The sequence below is a fragment of the Etheostoma cragini genome, chromosome 2 (genome assembly GCF_013103735.1).
Source record: "Etheostoma cragini isolate CJK2018 chromosome 2, CSU_Ecrag_1.0, whole genome shotgun sequence".
NCBI classification, from domain to species: Eukaryota; Metazoa; Chordata; class Actinopteri; order Perciformes; family Percidae; genus Etheostoma; species Etheostoma cragini.
The window spans coordinates 21097090-21114064 of record NC_048408.1 but is presented as its reverse complement, the minus strand read 5'-3'; the positions used below and the strand labels follow the sequence as shown (position 1 = coordinate 21114064).

The 16975-nt window shown below is 40.4% G+C and overlaps 2 protein-coding genes across 5 annotated transcripts in view; both read right to left on the bottom strand.

Annotated features, from left to right (window-relative positions):
* Positions 1-379: 379 nt before the first annotated feature.
* Positions 380-2620, bottom strand: spink4 (serine peptidase inhibitor, Kazal type 4). The gene is made up of 4 exons (XM_034860122.1): positions 2441-2620; positions 1398-1429; positions 1099-1214; positions 380-562 (listed from the first exon to the last, which is right to left on the bottom strand). Exons 1-4 carry the CDS (start codon positions 2490-2492, stop codon positions 517-519), a joined length of 246 nt encoding a protein of 81 aa, XP_034716013.1. The 5' UTR covers positions 2493-2620; the 3' UTR covers positions 380-516.
* A 184-nt stretch (positions 2621-2804) lies between these two features.
* The window catches only part of LOC117936722 (phospholipid-transporting ATPase ABCA1-like), a 40267-nt gene continuing 26096 nt past the window's right edge, over positions 2805-16975 (bottom strand). For 3 of the 4 annotated variants that reach the window (XM_034860078.1, XM_034860087.1, XM_034860071.1), the window contains exons 17-49: positions 16700-16904; positions 16457-16570; positions 15455-15629; positions 15170-15301; positions 14939-15078; positions 14693-14830; positions 14160-14389; positions 13953-14025; positions 13575-13777; positions 13341-13392; positions 13017-13130; positions 12598-12746; positions 12310-12434; positions 11707-11805; positions 11356-11545; positions 11143-11237; positions 11005-11037; positions 10633-10738; positions 10265-10339; positions 9778-9947; positions 9480-9657; positions 9202-9317; positions 8955-9099; positions 8668-8791; positions 8412-8541; positions 8022-8205; positions 7706-7812; positions 7291-7432; positions 6892-7026; positions 6655-6758; positions 6432-6524; positions 5602-5845; positions 2805-5491 (exon numbers count right to left, since the gene is read on the bottom strand). In XM_034860078.1, coding sequence (XP_034715969.1) covers positions 5348-5491; positions 5602-5845; positions 6432-6524; positions 6655-6758; positions 6892-7026; positions 7291-7432; positions 7706-7812; positions 8022-8205; positions 8412-8541; positions 8668-8791; positions 8955-9099; positions 9202-9317; positions 9480-9657; positions 9778-9947; positions 10265-10339; positions 10633-10738; positions 11005-11037; positions 11143-11237; positions 11356-11545; positions 11707-11805; positions 12310-12434; positions 12598-12746; positions 13017-13130; positions 13341-13392; positions 13575-13777; positions 13953-14025; positions 14160-14389; positions 14693-14830; positions 14939-15078; positions 15170-15301; positions 15455-15629; positions 16457-16570; positions 16700-16904 — 4464 coding nt within the window. In that variant the 3' untranslated portion in view covers positions 2805-5347. The remainder of the gene's footprint in view (positions 5492-5601; positions 5846-6431; positions 6525-6654; positions 6759-6891; positions 7027-7290; positions 7433-7705; positions 7813-8021; positions 8206-8411; positions 8542-8667; positions 8792-8954; positions 9100-9201; positions 9318-9479; positions 9658-9777; positions 9948-10264; positions 10340-10632; positions 10739-11004; positions 11038-11142; positions 11238-11355; positions 11546-11706; positions 11806-12309; positions 12435-12597; positions 12747-13016; positions 13131-13340; positions 13393-13574; positions 13778-13952; positions 14026-14159; positions 14390-14692; positions 14831-14938; positions 15079-15169; positions 15302-15454; positions 15630-16456; positions 16571-16699; positions 16905-16975) is intronic. The other variant, XM_034860094.1, reaches the window with a different exon arrangement.

The window sequence follows — 16975 nt, the reverse complement described above, 5'->3', positions numbered from 1 at the left end:
CACACACACACACACACACACACACACACACACACACACACACACACACACACACCTGAACATTGTTGACCAGTGTGTTACCCAGTATGTAGAGTGTAAACATTTGTCTTTCCCACAGATAACCAACCGTTCATTTACCTCTTGCCTTCACTATCAATGGAATGTTTTTAGATTATGTTACATAAATCATTTGCTTTCATTTTTTTCCTATGCCCTTGTATCACCTCCATTGCAAAAAAACAAAGCAAAACATATACTAGTTTCCTTTCCTTGAGTTCTTTTATTTCTAGCATATGTTTTACTCCTTCTATAAAGGTGATCCAGACTACTTTGTTGACTGGAATATATATTTAATTGACTAAAAAAAGAAAACAGATGGTTGTTTACTGCTGATATACATTTATTACTTATTGCATTGACAAACATTTAGGAATTGAAATTTCCCAGATCCATGTTGGGTCGATAATCAGATCCTGATTGGACACACCATAGTGGTGGCATCATCCCCTCCACAGGTCAGCAGCTTTCCTCTCTGGCAACCAAAATGTCCATCTTGGTTGTTCTGCAAAGACGATCACAACATGACAAGGCTGTGATTCATTCTGTTTTAGTCAGTTGAGATCTAGTTCAACGTCCTATCAATGTCAGTGACTCATTTCAGGAATGAGACTTCAGACACAGTATTAGGGGACCACTGAGGTCGTGGGACCTTTAAAATCATCCGCCGTAAGCCAATCAAGGTTCAGTATTGTGGTCGTCAGACACCGCCTACCAAGAGCCTGGGTCTGACCGAGGTTTCTGCCTAAAAGGAAGTTTTTCCTCGCCACTGTCGCACTGTTGCTTGCTCTGGAAGAGACTACTAGAACTGTTGGGTCCTTGTAAATTCTGGAGTGTGGTCTATCTGTATAGTGTCTTGAGATAACTCTTGTTATGAATTGATACTATAAATAAAATTGAATTGAATTGAATTGACTGTAGTCTTTACATTCATCAACCACCAGAGGGTGACTCCAGCACTTTATCCTCCATACAGTTGACTTGGATGGTGTTGAGCTAATGTGGGAATGACATGAGAGTGGAGCAGCTGTGTGTACTCACAGTCTCTGAGCACACAAGGTACACTCATTGGCATAGGTGTTTCCATCGCTGCCGCACACAGGAGCGAGGTTCAGAGGGCACGCCATGATCTCCTCACCAAAGTTAGGACAGGAAGGCTGCCAGGAGATACACACAGGATCTGGTTTCTGGTTGTGACTTTCCTGCTTTCGTAACCTCATAAGAATGTCTCAGAGTACATGTTTATACATAATTCCTCCAATGACACAGTTTATGTATTGTTTTCATTGTCTCTCTTACGCACACATACACACAAAACACCTCCTACATGCAGCACACACCTTTCTCAGGAGTCCAGAGTTCCCCCCAGCATCTGTAAAGAAAGAAAATGACTTCTAATAAAATAAATACATACAATAAATAATTGAATCCATATACAATATATTCTTGCCTACATGTAAGTACTATAGAAACCCATGATAGTAAAAAAAGCATGTAAAGCATGTAAAACTGACCAAACACCAAGATACTTTATTTGCATGAATTTATACTGGGATGAGCAAAGGTCAGTTTTCCACTTTTTATACTGTCAGATGACATTTATTTTTAGGGTTACTAAAATAATTCACATATTTCCATTAACTGTAGCGTCATAGTGTTTTCTGGTCCTTGAGTTAACAAGGGAGCTTTCTAACATGTTGCACCCTGGCTGTAATTCAGTAACAATTAGGTTGGTGAAAGGATATGATGATGAGATGATTAAGCATGTCTTGTTATGAGTCTTGAGTTGTTCTACGCTTGGAGAGTTTGGAAAAAGTGGACCAAGTTACACAGTCAAAGCTGTCCGTGCTCTTACTCTATCCACGCCCTCAAAGTAATAATAAAGTATGTCATCACAAGTGTATAGTTAATGCTAACAATAACTAGCGTTATCATAAATTTAATAAAGTCCCTGTAAGTAATATTTCAAAAGTTATTGCTAATTGACTATAAATACAATTAGAGTATTACTATGTATCATTGACATACAGTGCACATGATTTTATGTGATATCCCTAATTGTGAGTACATAAAATAATGTAGTGCCCAGCTGAGCAAGCAAACAGGTATTTTTATATTGGTTTATTTCTCTCAATTTCACTTTGTAGATATGTTTTTACTTTGAAATCAATGTGCCTTTATTTGCTGTTGATAAGTGTAAACAAAGCCACATCAAATCTCATTTGACACAATTTAGGAAGTTTGGATGAAAACATCAAAACTTTCAATGTCAGTGAATACTTTTAACAGGCACTGTTAAATGGCAACTAAACAGAAATACATACATGTTAATCCTCAAACTAGAATGTAAAAATAGCTTTAAAAAAGTGTTTTTCTTTGTTACCTTCAGCCACACAGATGAGCAGGAGTCCCAAAAAAACAACTCTTCCAATCATGATGTTGGTTGATGAATAACTGACAGAAACTTCTGAACGTGTCTGTTTTTACTGCCAACAAACTGTGTGGGTGTGGGTGTGCGTGGGAACACAGCAGGTGAAAATAGACACTCAAATGCACGCATACTCTGGAAACTTATAGTCATCAGTGCCTGCACATACACACACACACACACACACACACACACACACACACACACACATTGTACAGCATACAGTTCTTTTGTTAAGTCATTAACAAAAATGAAACAAAATGTTTTTTGTTTCTACTACACAACAAGAAAAACATGCAAAATTATTAAATCAGGAGAGTTCTTCAAAATGTATGAATTTTTTTATTTATTAATGTAAATAGTAACTATACACAATTTGTAACAGACTCAAACAGCTGTTTAATACTTAAAAATGTAAACAAATAATAATATTGAGCATGAGAAGATAACAATCACCACTTTAATTCTGCCATGCATGTCTCTCTTTATCTTACTTCTGTTTCTGTTTTCCCTCTCAATCATGTCTTCCCACTCGATTTCAAGTTTCAAACAAAATGTTTTAATGCAGTGGTGTAGCTTTGTCTGAAATTAACCTGTGTTCCAGTGTAGAGATTTGTTTTGTAAAGTCTAATTTACCATACCCGAACACAACAGGCTAGGAAGTCTATAAAGTGCTGACATTTAGCTGAGGGTTTTGGTGCGTTCAAAGATTTGAGAGAGAACCCGTAATAACAATCTTGCATCAATTTCAACCCTGAATACAATTTTTTGGGGATGTTCTATAAATCACTACAAGCACAACTGTAACTGACGTGGTCCCTGTTTATGTTGTCTGGCTTGTTGACTAGCTCTGGAAAGATAGATTTGAGTGAAGTGTATCAACCTCATTTCTAAAAAATTAGAGTTACTGTACAGTTAACTTCAGTGTGGCAGCTTATTAATGTGAACTGACAGAAAGATGAGAATTTGGCAACATGACTAGAAGATAGAATAACTAAATGAGGTAGCACACATTTGACATAACATGTGCTAATATGTTTCGAGCTGCTAACAGTGGATAAAGAACTGAAATCAAAGCACAACTACAAAACAGCTGCCTCCTCAGTATTATGCTGGTTGATCAAAGATATATATTCAGCTCCAGTTTGGCACAGATACTGTTTGTTTACTCCACTGATAATATTTTTTTTGACTTAGCATCACAAAGTTGCTACTGTACATAACATCCACATCGGTGCTGGCTCAGGTCTAAAAAGCTCCCATCGTGCCCTCGCACCTAAAGCACACGTTACTGGAAAGGTCACCATCTTTAGATCACACACAAGCAGAGGAGCTCTGAAACTGTTTTTGTCATGTATGAGAGCTACAGTTTTACCTAGAGGAACAGTTCCACCTCATTGCCAAAAATCCAATTTTGATACAGAACAACTGAATTTTGGATTTGGACTCCACATAGACACATATGCCAGTAAACCCACAACAATCAAGCACAATTCAGTTGTTTTCAGTTTTTTTACAAGCCAATCTGACGGCACACACACACACACAGAAGTGCTGATAGTCCTGGTGTGTGGCCCAGTGGAAAGCATGCAGTATATATTTCCAACTTTCAGAAACCAGTCAAATTTTCTTAGCGACCTTCAGCGATCTCTTGATGTCACAACTGCTAGTTTATGATGGTCATCTTGCGTCCACTCTGTTTTGCCTTCAGTTCCTTTAAAGAGAGCAGGGCAAGTAAAAACAAGCCAGTACAGCAGCCTGCACAACTTGTGTAGACATCAAGCAACCACAAGAATTTTTTTGTTTTTGACAATGAAGGACAAAGTTTTTATAAAAACAGTCAAGTTTCATTCATCATCTTCACAAAAAGCCAATTTTTTTTGTGCTTTGATGCGTGTTGGTATCTGTTTTATACATTCCTGGGCCGCCTACGTACATTGTTGTTGTTTTTCTTAATGGAGTGCTCAGATTTCTCTCTCCACCATGATACAGTATAGGCACTGTGCTAGACAATGTCAAGGGCACAAAGAACTTTAAATAAAAAAGACCACTTGGTTATCAATCTCAATTATAATCCAAATAAAGAACAACTCCACAGAGGTTAAGTTTGTCAATTACAATTAAATTATCTTAAACAATCAATCAAATTAGTAAAAATGAATATGTTGCTTGATTGTGATTGAAATCAATTGGATTGTAAAGGATGGTTTTACCATCTCTTGCATGATAACACAACTGCGCTGGGTAATGAAATGAGATCAAGAGAGGTTTGACTTTGAATAAAAAAGTAGTCAACTCGTCTTGTAGCAGTTGGCAGTGAATTATCTGAAACCATTTTTTGCTTTTTGCTGTCGTGATTTCACGATACAGAGCAGCACATACGCAGTCCCACTGACTACTGCTAACTACTTTAGGAACGGGAATTAAAAACTAGAGATATTTTCTTCCATCATGCATGATGCCATGTCCGTTGAGTAGCAGGGCTACTAGCTTTCAGTCTAGCGCAGCATTTAAATCCTGCTGTCGCTTTAAGTCTTTTCTTTCTTTCTGTCCATCTAGTGAAGTAGAAGCACCGGTCTCCAGACCATCACAGGAATATCTTCTTATCTTAAATATATTCATATATATTTCTTGCATTGATTTGCATTGGGTTTTCATTGTTTCAGTGTCACAATACCTGCGGTCTCTGCCTTTTCAAGAGGCTGTGCACTGAAATACAGGCAGAGCCTCAAACAATTAAAAAAGACTAAAAAATAGAAAATGAACATAGTTTGTCTCCCCTGCAGGTTAGTTGTCCATTTTTTCTGGGATGACAGAGGGTGGGTGAAGCAAAGCAACTCCCACTGATGGTATGTTGTAGAATCAGACGCAGCTCTCCCTGGTCTTGTTGTCAGTGAGGAAAGTGTTTAGCTGGGAAATGTCCACCACCACAGCGTCCCGTTTGTTCAAGTGGGCCTCTTTCAAATGGTCCTCATCACTTTGGTCCTTGGCAAAATTTACAAACACCTGCAGGAAAGGAAACAAGATGAAGGAGAAATTAGCATGAAGGTGAAATTAGACTCCTTAACTAAAGTCACAATCCAGTTATAGTGAGATCCTTGTGTGCACTTCCTTACTTGGTCTAAAGTGGTCTGTGAGACGGAGTAGTCCTCTATGCTGAGGGCCTCCTTGTTCTGTGAGAGCAGGGAGAAGATGCGGGCAAGGGAGGTGAGGGAGGAGGGCAACTGGTACTGCAGCATGTTGCGGTGTTTCTCCTTCAGTGTGCTGCCAGGCAGCTCCCGCTCAATGAACTCCATCACTGGCCGAAGGTCGGGGTCTGGGCCAGCCACCCGCAGGATGATGGTGTAGCCATCACCAAACCTGTTGAGAATGCAACAAAGTACATTTCACCATACTGAACTGTTTAAGTCACGGTTCCAGGGGATCCGGGACATCTAGAGGATCCTCAGATTCAGTGCACGGGGGCCTCCAATTATTGTTAATTTCTAAAAATAATTTCTAACAAATTCTAACTTTTTAAATTTCTAAATTTAAAAAGTTTTAACATGAATCTCACATATTATTAGCAAATGTAAATCCCCACTGCTTGCTGACCTATAGTCAAGGTACTCACTAAGGCCATCTAAAGATGTGTGCCACATATCTGTTTATCATTATTTATAATAATACCCAACAGTTATAAGGTCATTTGAAAAGCTTAGTATTCTATGCAAATAAGTTATGTATACAAGCTTACTGCTACCCTGCAAGTTAGCCCTAATTTAAACTTCATTTTATCAAATATATGTAATACGGGGTTGCTGCATCTCTCTTTCAGGTAAGTGATCCTTGGCTTAAAAAATGTTGAAGACCCCTGGTTTAAGTGACAACCTAGGGGAAAACTGTTATTCTTCATTTCTTATATGTTAGAGCTTTTGTGAAATACAATTCTGGCATGGGTTCCCACCTGTTTTTGAGGTGCTGCACACTGCCCAGACAGCGGAACCTGCCGTTGACCATGATGGCCATTCTGGTGCAGAGGGCTTCACACTCCTCCATGCTGCAAAAACACACAGGAACACACCAGGATGAGGTTAGTCATGTTGAGGCAAATATTTAAATCACCCCCCCAAAAAGTATATGTATAGGTTTGTAAACTGAATAATTATAATTCAGATGCCAAGTCTAACCTGTGAGAGGTCAGGACTACAGATCGTCCCTCTTTGATGATGCTCAGGATTGCGTTCCACAGAGCACGGCGTGCTTTAGGATCCATGCCTGTGGTTGGTTCATCCTGTAAACGGGAAACAACAAATACTCAGCTGCTGCTACAAGGTACTGTAGAAAACACAATCAACTGTCTTCAGCAACTTCTGGGTCATCCAATTCAGAAGCATTTTGTGTATGTTCAAAGATGTTCTACTGACCAGAAAGACTACTGGTGGTCCTCCTATGAGAGCGATGGCAGTGGACAGTTTTCTCATGTTTCCTCCACTGTAGCTTCCCGCTGACTTGTCCACATATTTAACCAAGCCCAGCTTCCGGATGCCCCACTCTGCCACCTAGTGGACAGGATAAGGTTTTCATGAGTGTCAGCCATTTTCTTTTCTTTTTTGCACATGCATAAAGACTGATAACAATATAGTCAGTTCATTTATTTTTATAGACCGATATCCCAAATACTGCCTCAGTGGCCTACAAAAACAGATAAAACAAGAAGTCTGATTTACATATTAAAATACCAATACAATAGGACCAATATAATATGTCATAGTAACTACAGTAGGCCCGTGTAGGTGTGTTTATGTATTGTGTTTGTTGCTGACCTCACAGACTTCCTTCTCAGGCACTCCTCTCAGGATGGCGTAAAACTCGAGGTGCTCTCTGCCTGTCAGCAGGTCGTTGATGGCGTCAAACTGAGGACAGTAGCCCATGTTCTGATGCACCTCATGTATCTCTGTAGTTACACTGGAGTGAGATAAACATATAAAGAAGAGTGTAATTATTTGTTTTAGAAAGCAAAAAACAACAAAAAATGACATGTTTTAAATAAAATGTTGTATCAAATGTTTTCTCACAAAAGAAAGAAAGCTGATTTTATTCACAGTGCAAATAGGATTGTTTCATAGAGTTTTGTTTAATTAGATCACTGATGCTAAGACTCATTTTGACTACTATTTCTTGCCAGTTAAAAGAGGAATAATAGTAAGATTGTATGTTTTGAGGTATGATGTGTCTCACCTCTTGCCAGCCAGGAAGGCCTCTCCACCGGTGACCACAGAGTCTCCTGTCAGCATTTTAAAGGTGCTGGTTTTCCCTGCGCCATTCACTCCCAGCAAACCAAAGCACTGCAGGAAAAGTGGGACAACGTCAACATCGGGACACAGTATGTTTATTTTCCACAGGAATACTATAGAGAGTATTATCGTTATCTTGCACATCTGTTGTATCGGTTGATCATGCTGTATCATACTTCCAATTTGTTCCACAAGCTATTTATCTGTAGGCTACTGAATAAAGCTTAGAATACTGAATGTATATCTTGTCTGTATCGTACCTCTCCAGGGGGGATGCCAACACACAGCCGGTCTACAGCTGGCTTTTGTTTCCTCTTGTAAATCTTGGTGAGCTGTCTGAGCTCCAGGATGTCTGACTGTCCTCCTCCGCTCAGGATCCTCTGTCGCTCTCTGGCCACATCCTCATCTTCTTCCCCAATAGGCTTCAGATGACTGGTGGATGACCTGGAAGGGTCACAGGCAACACAGGGAGGAGATGTCACATTTAATCCTTCACACAGAAGGAATTCACCTTGTTGGTTTGTTGTGAAGTCTTAGTTATGGATACAGTGTTATATGGACAACTCTGGAGTGGTGTTTTTGTCTAATTTAAGTTGAACTTAGTGAGTTACATTCTGACAGATCCCATGTGTATTGAAGATTTTACCCACCTGGCCTTGAAGAAGAAGTGGTACTGAATAAGGACGGTAATGCCAAAGAAGATTACACCCTCAATGGCCATTGCAAACAGATTCTTTCCCACCATGTCCCAGGCCAGAGGGGAGCGGAATCGGTTTTCCCCTGCAGAGAGCCAACCAGAACCAGAGAACATTTAAAAACGTTTAGAATATTAACATTTACTTTCCTTGCCAAAAACAAATAAGGATACATTTGCAGTAGTTTGTAAAAGAGGTCTGCTGTAATTACCAAATCTCTCCAGAGCGTCAGCCATAGCCTGATTTTTCACCATGTCGATCAGTCCTCTGCCCAGACAGAAGTGAGGGAAGATGAGGAACACATTCTTCAGGATGTCGTTGATGCCACCAACTTCCTTAAATAGGAACAAAGTAATTTAAAGTTAATACTCAATTGTAAAGCAGTAACCTTAGTAACCTTAGTTTGCATTCAAAAAAACCTTTCTTTTTAAGTCAAAAATCAATCAATCTACTGCTCCTCTTAACTATGAATCAATATGACTTGGAGACATTATTTACATTGCTTCCAAACAGCTCCAGGACAAATGTGGAGACGCTGCCGTTGATTCCTATCAGTATGTTAACGCTGGTCAAAACCACGTAGGCCGTGCTGGGGATCTTAAAGAAGAACGAGGCTGGGTACATCAGAGGGGTGATCGACCATCTGGATAAGAGATTCAAAGATCATTTTAGATGAGGAGGTTAGAGAATTAGAAAAAATAAAGAAAAGTAATGCCAAAACCACTTGAGTGTGTGTCAAATTTACCCGTAGAGCAGCAGCAGCAACGCCAGCACAGGCAGATTGGTGGAGGAGACGTAGGCGTCTTGTTGGAAACAAATGAAGATAATGATAACCAGTGTGGCTGGGACGATATAGTTGCACTGTGAGAAAGGAAGAGGGTGAAAAAAAGTCTTCAGTTAATTTGATCATGAAAATAACTGCATTATGTTCTTATTTTATTTGGACTTTGCTCTTGTGATATTTAATATAGTTTGGAGAGGAGAAAACGGGGCCAAGGGTCCAGCTCCACTGAAATATCTTACCATATCCCAGACAAAGTTGGCCAGCCAATAGAGCAAAGGCTGCACTCCGCTGATGAATTGCAAGTGTTTAGCCTTGTTCACTCTCTCCTGGATGAGGAAAACAACAAAACTGGCAGGGACAAAAGACATGGCGAAGATCACGCAGATGGAAACCAGCACATCTACTGATGTCGTCATCCTAAGAGAGGGAGAACAGAGCGACAGAAGAAGTGAGAATGACTAAGTGATGTGTCTTAGAAGATCAAAAAAGATGTTCACTCATTATTAAGTGTGCCCTCGTTTGAACAGTAATACTCACAATGCGACCTGTGATAGCTGCTCCTTGGTAAGGTTGAGCGGATGATTGGAGGCAGTAATGCCGAACTTAGTAGGTTTCTGGCCAGCTTGCAGACTTGCCCGCATGATCCCATTGTTCATGACATTGAGAAAAGAGCCAATGCTGTGCCAGCCCTTGTTGTTGAACCAGATCTGGAAACAGAGAAAAAGACAAATGATACAAATGAAGAGTTACACAGTATAGGATTTTTGTGAATAGAACAACTACAAAAAACAAAGGGGGAAGAAGTTTGTCAGCAGTGTTGAGTTAAAGCTGTGCGTCTTATAATCTGCCACAAAACAGAAATCAATTTGTATGCAATCAAACGCCACAATAAGCACAGAGTGAACGAAGCATATTGTTTTTATGTAAAAATCTAGCAAGGGATGCTTGAAGGAAACCTACAGAACCATGTGTTGTTGTATATCCACTGGTGTGTGTGTGTGTGTGTGTGTGTGTGTGTGTTCACCTTGACGTTAGTCTTAGTGTCCAATCCTTGCATAAAATTGGAGAGACTGTGAAAGAAACGATCCGCTGCAGTTCCCTGGACGGTTGGAGAGGCAGAGAGAAAGAGAAAAAGAGGGAAGGAGAAGGAGAACATATGCTTTAGCACACGGGTAACTTGAAACAGTTCAAACCGGCAGTAATACAAGTCCATCCAGTCTAGAGCCACTACAGCTGTAATTATTAAAAACATAAACAAGTGGAAATGAGTCGCTGTATACAGCAGTTAGTGTCTTACCCTGACTAACTGAACCCACAGTAGTAAGATTTACCACATTAGTGTTTTCTTGCACATTAGTTAAGTGTGAAACATACGGTAAGGAAATAACTTACTCTCTCAAGATGGAAACGTCTCCTCAGTTGATTGATTGCATCATCAAGTTCATCTGTGTGGGACATGAGCTGAGAACTCCTGGCGCCCAACGAGAAGCCACCGTATCTGTTTAGAGCACAATCATTTTAACATTTAAACATTGAAGCGCAGGTAAAACAACTGTTAAAGAGAATATTAACACAGCTAAAATAGAATAAGATGGGTATGAAATAAAAGAGCACAATTTACAGTGCAGTGTAAGAAATGCACAATTACTTAAAAGTCTTCAGCATAGATTTGTTTTCATATCAGCGAAAGACACAGCAGAGAGGCACTCAGGTCAATATTGTATCGACAAATAAGCTCAACATGGATCAAGTCTGATTATTTACCTGAACTCGTTGACCAAAATCTTGTTCCTCAGACTGATAGAGAAAAGGAAAACATGACTCAAAGTCAGTAAAAGATAACACTGAAGCAAGAATTAGAACTAATTTAAGTGTGTAATACAAATGTCAGGCGGCTGTTACCTCTTGCCAATGATCTGAGCGTAGGTTTTAACAAGATAGTCTGAGATGTTTCTGCCAGTCAAATTCTGAAGAGTGTCTTGGTCACTGATCTTCATCTACACAGACAAAACATTTAAGCAACATTATGTTTTGTGCGCATTTGGTCTTTACCTTTGTAATTTTGGATTGATTAACATTTTAGTTTGGACTTTCTAATGGTTTGGTGTGACCAACCTGCGGTGGTTGAAGTCCCCCAGCGCCAGCAGGACACTCCGGAAGCATCCTTTTCCGTCCTTCACAGCTGCACTCACACATGGGAGAGGGATTCTCCATGGACCAGTTGCCTTTGTCGAACATGTCCTTCACACTTTGAGAGACTTCCGGGACTGACCACTCATCTTCAACTGCTGTGCAGGGAGTGTCCCTGGAGCACAGAAATAGAACAGTTTTTATTTAACTCCAAAACCCCATTGTCTGACTACCATATTTGTGTTTTTACTAAAACTGCGTGCAGAACTACTGTAGATCTACAGTTTGCATTTTTATATTCCTAAATGTATGTTCACTTTTCTTCACAAAACTCACTGTATTGGCTGTCCTTCCATGCAGTGTGTTCCAAATCCTGGGTTTTCTGTCAGAGCTCCAAGTAGTTTGTTAATGTGAGGGTCCTCAGGCATGTCATTACTACAAAGACATAGAAAATCCATTGCCTTTAATATTACATAGTATTTATTAACTGTCTTGAAGTGGAACTACTCAAACAAATCATCACAAACCAATCTATCAGTTTGAATTAATTATGATGTGAAGCTGCTATCATTGTCTTAAGACTGAAGACAGGTTCCAACATCGTGACATGTCTACTATTATCAATTTAGTACACCACAACTCTTTGAAACCTGTATTTTGAGATTCATAGTTACTTCACAATAGTTGTGGATAAAATAACTATCCTTGCAACTGTGTTCAGTACACCTCTATTGAGAAAATGTCATTTTTCTGTTTCTTTTGAAAGAGAATGCTTTGATTATATTGAATTGAGTATTAAAAAGTGCTTTGACAGAAAAATTAAAAAAAAGTATAGGATGAGCAGAAATATCTTTTTCTTAACAAGAGCTATTAGAGCTACAATACATTGATGATGGGGAGAAAATACAATTTCTCCAGACATAAACAATGATATCTCACCTGATGAAGGTAAACTGTTCTTCATACATGCTGTGATCCAGAACCAGACTTGGGTACTTTCCAAACGGAGGGACAATCAGACTGAACACCAGGGCAATACACACAAACACAGCCGGAAGAACAATCTGAAAAATAACAATAGGATGATTTATTATAACAAACATGCATGAAAACTGACACACCTCAGAACTATTGATTAATTCTAAAACGGTTGGTGCAACAGAGAAAGATCTACATTGACTACCTGCATATTTACAGTACGTGAATATGGATCTAGCGTCATTGTACCTGAGCAAAGAAGCCTTTCCTGGAGCGCCGAGCATAGAGGAACCGTTTCCAGAGTAGAGCAACAAACTGCTGTCTCTTCAGACTCCAGCCTTTGACCTGGTATGAGCCTTTGCCATCTGTTCCACTGAGCCAGTCAGTCTCACGGGATTCTGGACACAGACAACCCATTACACATGAGCAAACTTGCCTGTGTCCTGATTTAGTAATATTCCTAATAAGTTGTTAGTAAGAATGGTGCAACATAAATGTAGTTCTTTAAACAATGACACCCCTTTTCTCCATTAAATAAGTATATGTTTCCTTCTATGTATATTCTTGGTGAAATACACCTTGGTGCAAAGACAACAAAGAGCAAAAGCAACGATGGCAAAAAAAAACATTGCTATCATTGCACTGCATGCTGGGTAGTGCAGTTCTACCTGGGTCACCTTCAGAGTCGTTGAAATCAAAGTCGTCCTCAGTGAAGGGCTTGAGGCAACTCTGGTGGTCTCCAAATGCATGATGGCGACGAATCCTGGTAGGCACGACTCCATCTGCAGCCACACAAGGGACAACGTGTTAATTTAAAGTTTGAAGTTCCAGTCATCTGATTTGTTTAAAGAGCACTCCCGCAATTTTCCAATAACCTAAAAGCAATTACTGAATTTACTAATACATGTCCAAAACATGGGCGTGTCTATCCTTTGATACAAATGTTAGGTCTGGGAATGCTGTGAATCTTCAAAATGCATAAAAAATCTCACCTGATAGTTCAACAGCATCCACTCCACTGTCCTCAGCCACTTTCAAGAAAATCTGCAGAGACACGCGATTAAAACATTGACAGAAAAAACAAACAATAAATAAAACAGAACATTAAAAAAGCCATCCACACAAAGTGTGTTTTACATGAGTTTTATTCTACTTTTTATAGTTTTCATTAACAGAGGTTAAACAAGACAAGACAAAAAGGTGTGCAATCTCTTTCAGTTCCTTACCTCCTCCAGGGTGGTATCAGATATTCCGTAGCTAGATATTCCCAGGTCAGTGAGTCTGTCATCTAGCTCGTGGAAGAGTTCTACAAAGGCTCCATCTTTAGCTGACTGGTAGGGCAAGACATAGGTGATTTCATGGCCGAGGTCCTCAACCAGGCGAGCCTTGTTGACGTGCTTGAATATCAAGTTGGAGATGAGGGACACATCTGTAGGGAAGAAATGGGTAGAAAGAGGTTGGTGAGAGGGAATGATCAAACATTGACATCTTATATGCCTTGCAAAGTTAATTTTAAAGGAATAGATTTGTTACCCTTTAAAGTAGCCTGTTAATTTTAAAGAAATAGATGTGTCACCCTTTAAAGTAGCCTATTCAGTTCTTACCAATAGTGGTGGTTTCACTCTCTGGTTCACTACCAAGACCGGCATCTGAACTGCTCTCTGATACACTGTCCTCCTGAACCAAAAACAAAGAGGGTAAACAGGTTTTTTATTTATTTATTTATTAATTAAATCTCTTTAACAACACTGGAAGTGACACTACATATCTTGTATGTGATAAGAACACATACTCAATAACATCTCTCTTACCTTTCCGGCCTTCTTGCTGTAGGAGACGGTGCTGGCAGAATTCCTGCAGGACTGAAGTGTCAAGTCATAGTCTCTCTTGACCAGGGTCAGGTAGTAGCCTGTGCCCAAATGGGTCTTCAGGAAAAGTGAGGAGCCTACGCAGCACAACTTGCCGTGGGAAATGATGGCAATGCGGTCACCCAGGATGTCAGCCTCGTCCATGTGATGAGTGGAAAGGATGATGGTCCGGCCTGACAGAGGAACAGAGGGACAAATACATTAAGTTTACAAACTATATAATTACCTATATAGTCATAGACAATTTTATTTTACAGACAGTGCATTTTAATAAACATGTCTGTAAATATGCCAAAAAACTAGTTTTCATCTGCAGCCCCTGGCCTAATGTTACATTAGGCTCCCTAAAAAGCAATGATAGGCATCCTAACATGAGCACAGCATTAAAAATACAAATATAATTATGTGCACTAGACAACAACTAAAATTCCATTTCAGAGTAGTTTGACTAAGCACCAAAAATCTGTTGTATTTACCTGGTCTGTATTTAAGCAGCAGATCCCAGATGCCCCTGCGTGCGTATGGATCGACCCCGGCAGTAGGTTCATCCAGGATCACAACCTTGGAGCCCCCAACAAAAGCCAGGGCCACTGAAAGCTTCCTCTGCATCCCTCCTACAAAAACAACATGAAGAAAAAGTCAGTATGACTAATGTAAAACATATCTGATATTACTTGTGAATAGACTAAAAGGTAAAAGAAATCTAAATTCAAATCACTGACCAGACAGCGTGCTAGTGAGAGACTTTCGTTTGTGAGGTAGTCCAACATCATTCAAAATTTGTTCTGTCTCAGCCTTCACCTTCTCATCCGGCAGCCCCTTTAGACGGGCGTAGAACCAGATGTGTTCCTCCACCGTCAGCCTGGATTGCAGCAAACCAAAAGATCACACAACTACCAAAACACAGGAGGACAAGTGTGCAAAGAATTCCGTTCTCAATGCTGAATACGTACATGCTGAAAAGTACGTTGTGCTGGGGACAGACACCAAGATTCTGACGGACAGCGCTTAGTTCACTGCGGATGTCCTTGCCGTGGATATAGGCTGTGCCAGATGTGGGTGGAAACAATCCCGTCAGTATTGACCTATCAGAAAGTAGGTAGGAACACAATAATCATCATCAATTGCTATCTCAACAAAGTAGATTTAAAAAATCTTTTAACTAGTTTCAGATGCTCAGCTCGGTTAAATTTAGGATTGTTGTAGAATCCCTGCAGATAACATGTGTAGCATCTTACATAGTTGTGGTCTTGCCAGCTCCATTGTGACCGAGAAAGGAGGTTATCTGACCCTGATAGAACCTTAGGGACAGTCCGTCTACAGCCAGCTTGTTTCCATGGCTGTAGACCTTGACCAGATTCTCGATGTAAACACCGGGCTCGATGTGGCTCGGCTCCTCCTCAATACACACAGCTGAGGACAAGGAAGCAAAAGCAATTTAGCAATAACATAAACAGAGGTTTTAAAAGATACATAGGGGTAGCAAAAATTCTGCAATTTTAAGTCTCATCTCTATCCAGCTGCATGAGGTACTGTACATGGTGTTACAAAATACTGCAGTTCTTTACAATATTCTCTGTGCCTCTGGGGCTCAGCTGGCCACAGCTGCAAGAGCTTTGTTGAGATTATTCTAGATTTGCTTTGTGAAGGAGACAAAAAAACTTGCATTCTTATTCAATATAACACACAATATAGGGATTTGTTTTCTCAAAGACAAGATTTTCCCTTAATTGTTTATTAACTGAAAATCCCTCCCTAAACAAACCATTCAACCATCCATCCATCCATCTTCATCTGCGTATCCGGTATTGGGTCGCGGGGCAGCAGCTCCAGCAGGGGACCCCAAACTTCCCTTTCCCGAGCCATATCAACCAGCTCCGACTGGGGGATCCCGAGGCGTTCCCAGGCCAGGTTGGAGATATAATCCCTCCACCTTGTCCGAGGTCTTCCCCGGGGCCTCCTCCCAGCTGGACGTGCCTGGAACACCTCCCTAGGGAGGCACCCAGGAGGCATCCTTACCAGATGTCCAAACCACCTCAACTGGCTCCTTTTTGAGCAGCGGCTCTACTCCGAGCTCCTCTCGGATGACTGAGCTTCTCACCCTATCTCTAAGGGAGACGCCAGCCCCCCTCCTGAGGAAACCCATTTCGGTTGCTTGTACCCTGGATCTCGTTATTTCGGTCATAACTAAACAAAATATAAAAAAAATAAATAGTGATATTAATGATTATGATTTTTACCTTCAGCGTTGCCCTTCTTTGACAGAGGGGTGGAGATGTTGTTATTCTCTTTCTCTCCACACCAGTATGACTTAGTGAAAGGGAAATACCAAGGCCTGGGAATTCCATACTGACCTGGAAAAGAGTGAATTGTTTTGTTATTACCACTGTCTGCCAAAACAACCCTAACTACTGTAATGTACATCACTGATTTAGCATTTTACAGGGAAAATACTACATTTTTAAACCCTATACATGACTCACCAGGGAACACATTTTCAATGTACCAGGTCATCATTCCGTAGAGCACAGCGTCAAACAGCATGAGGCAGATAGAGGTGGTCAGGTTGTAACTGTCTTCCTCTAGAGGGCTGGCCAGCAGGTTCGACCACTGGATACCCACTCCTTGCTCCTCAAACAGTGCAAAGTACTCACAGCCAAAACCAAAAGCCACTGGAGACAACAGACTCTGTGAGAATAGAAAAGCCAGAGTTTAGCTCTCAAAACTAAAAACTGAGTATTCATGTCTGTATTCGAATG

Coding starts and splice junctions, on each gene's coding strand:
- spink4 (XM_034860122.1), bottom strand. CDS start 2,492: ATGATTGGAAGAGTTGTTTTTTTGGGACTCCTGCTCATCTGTGTGGCT. Junction 1,430..2,440: donor GCTCATCTGTGTGGCTGAAG/GTAACAAAGAAA, acceptor CTTTCTTTACAG/ATGCTGGGGGGAACTCTGGA. Junction 563..1,098: donor ACCTTGTGTGCTCAGAGACT/GTGAGTACACAC, acceptor TCGTCTTTGCAG/AACAACCAAGATGGACATTT.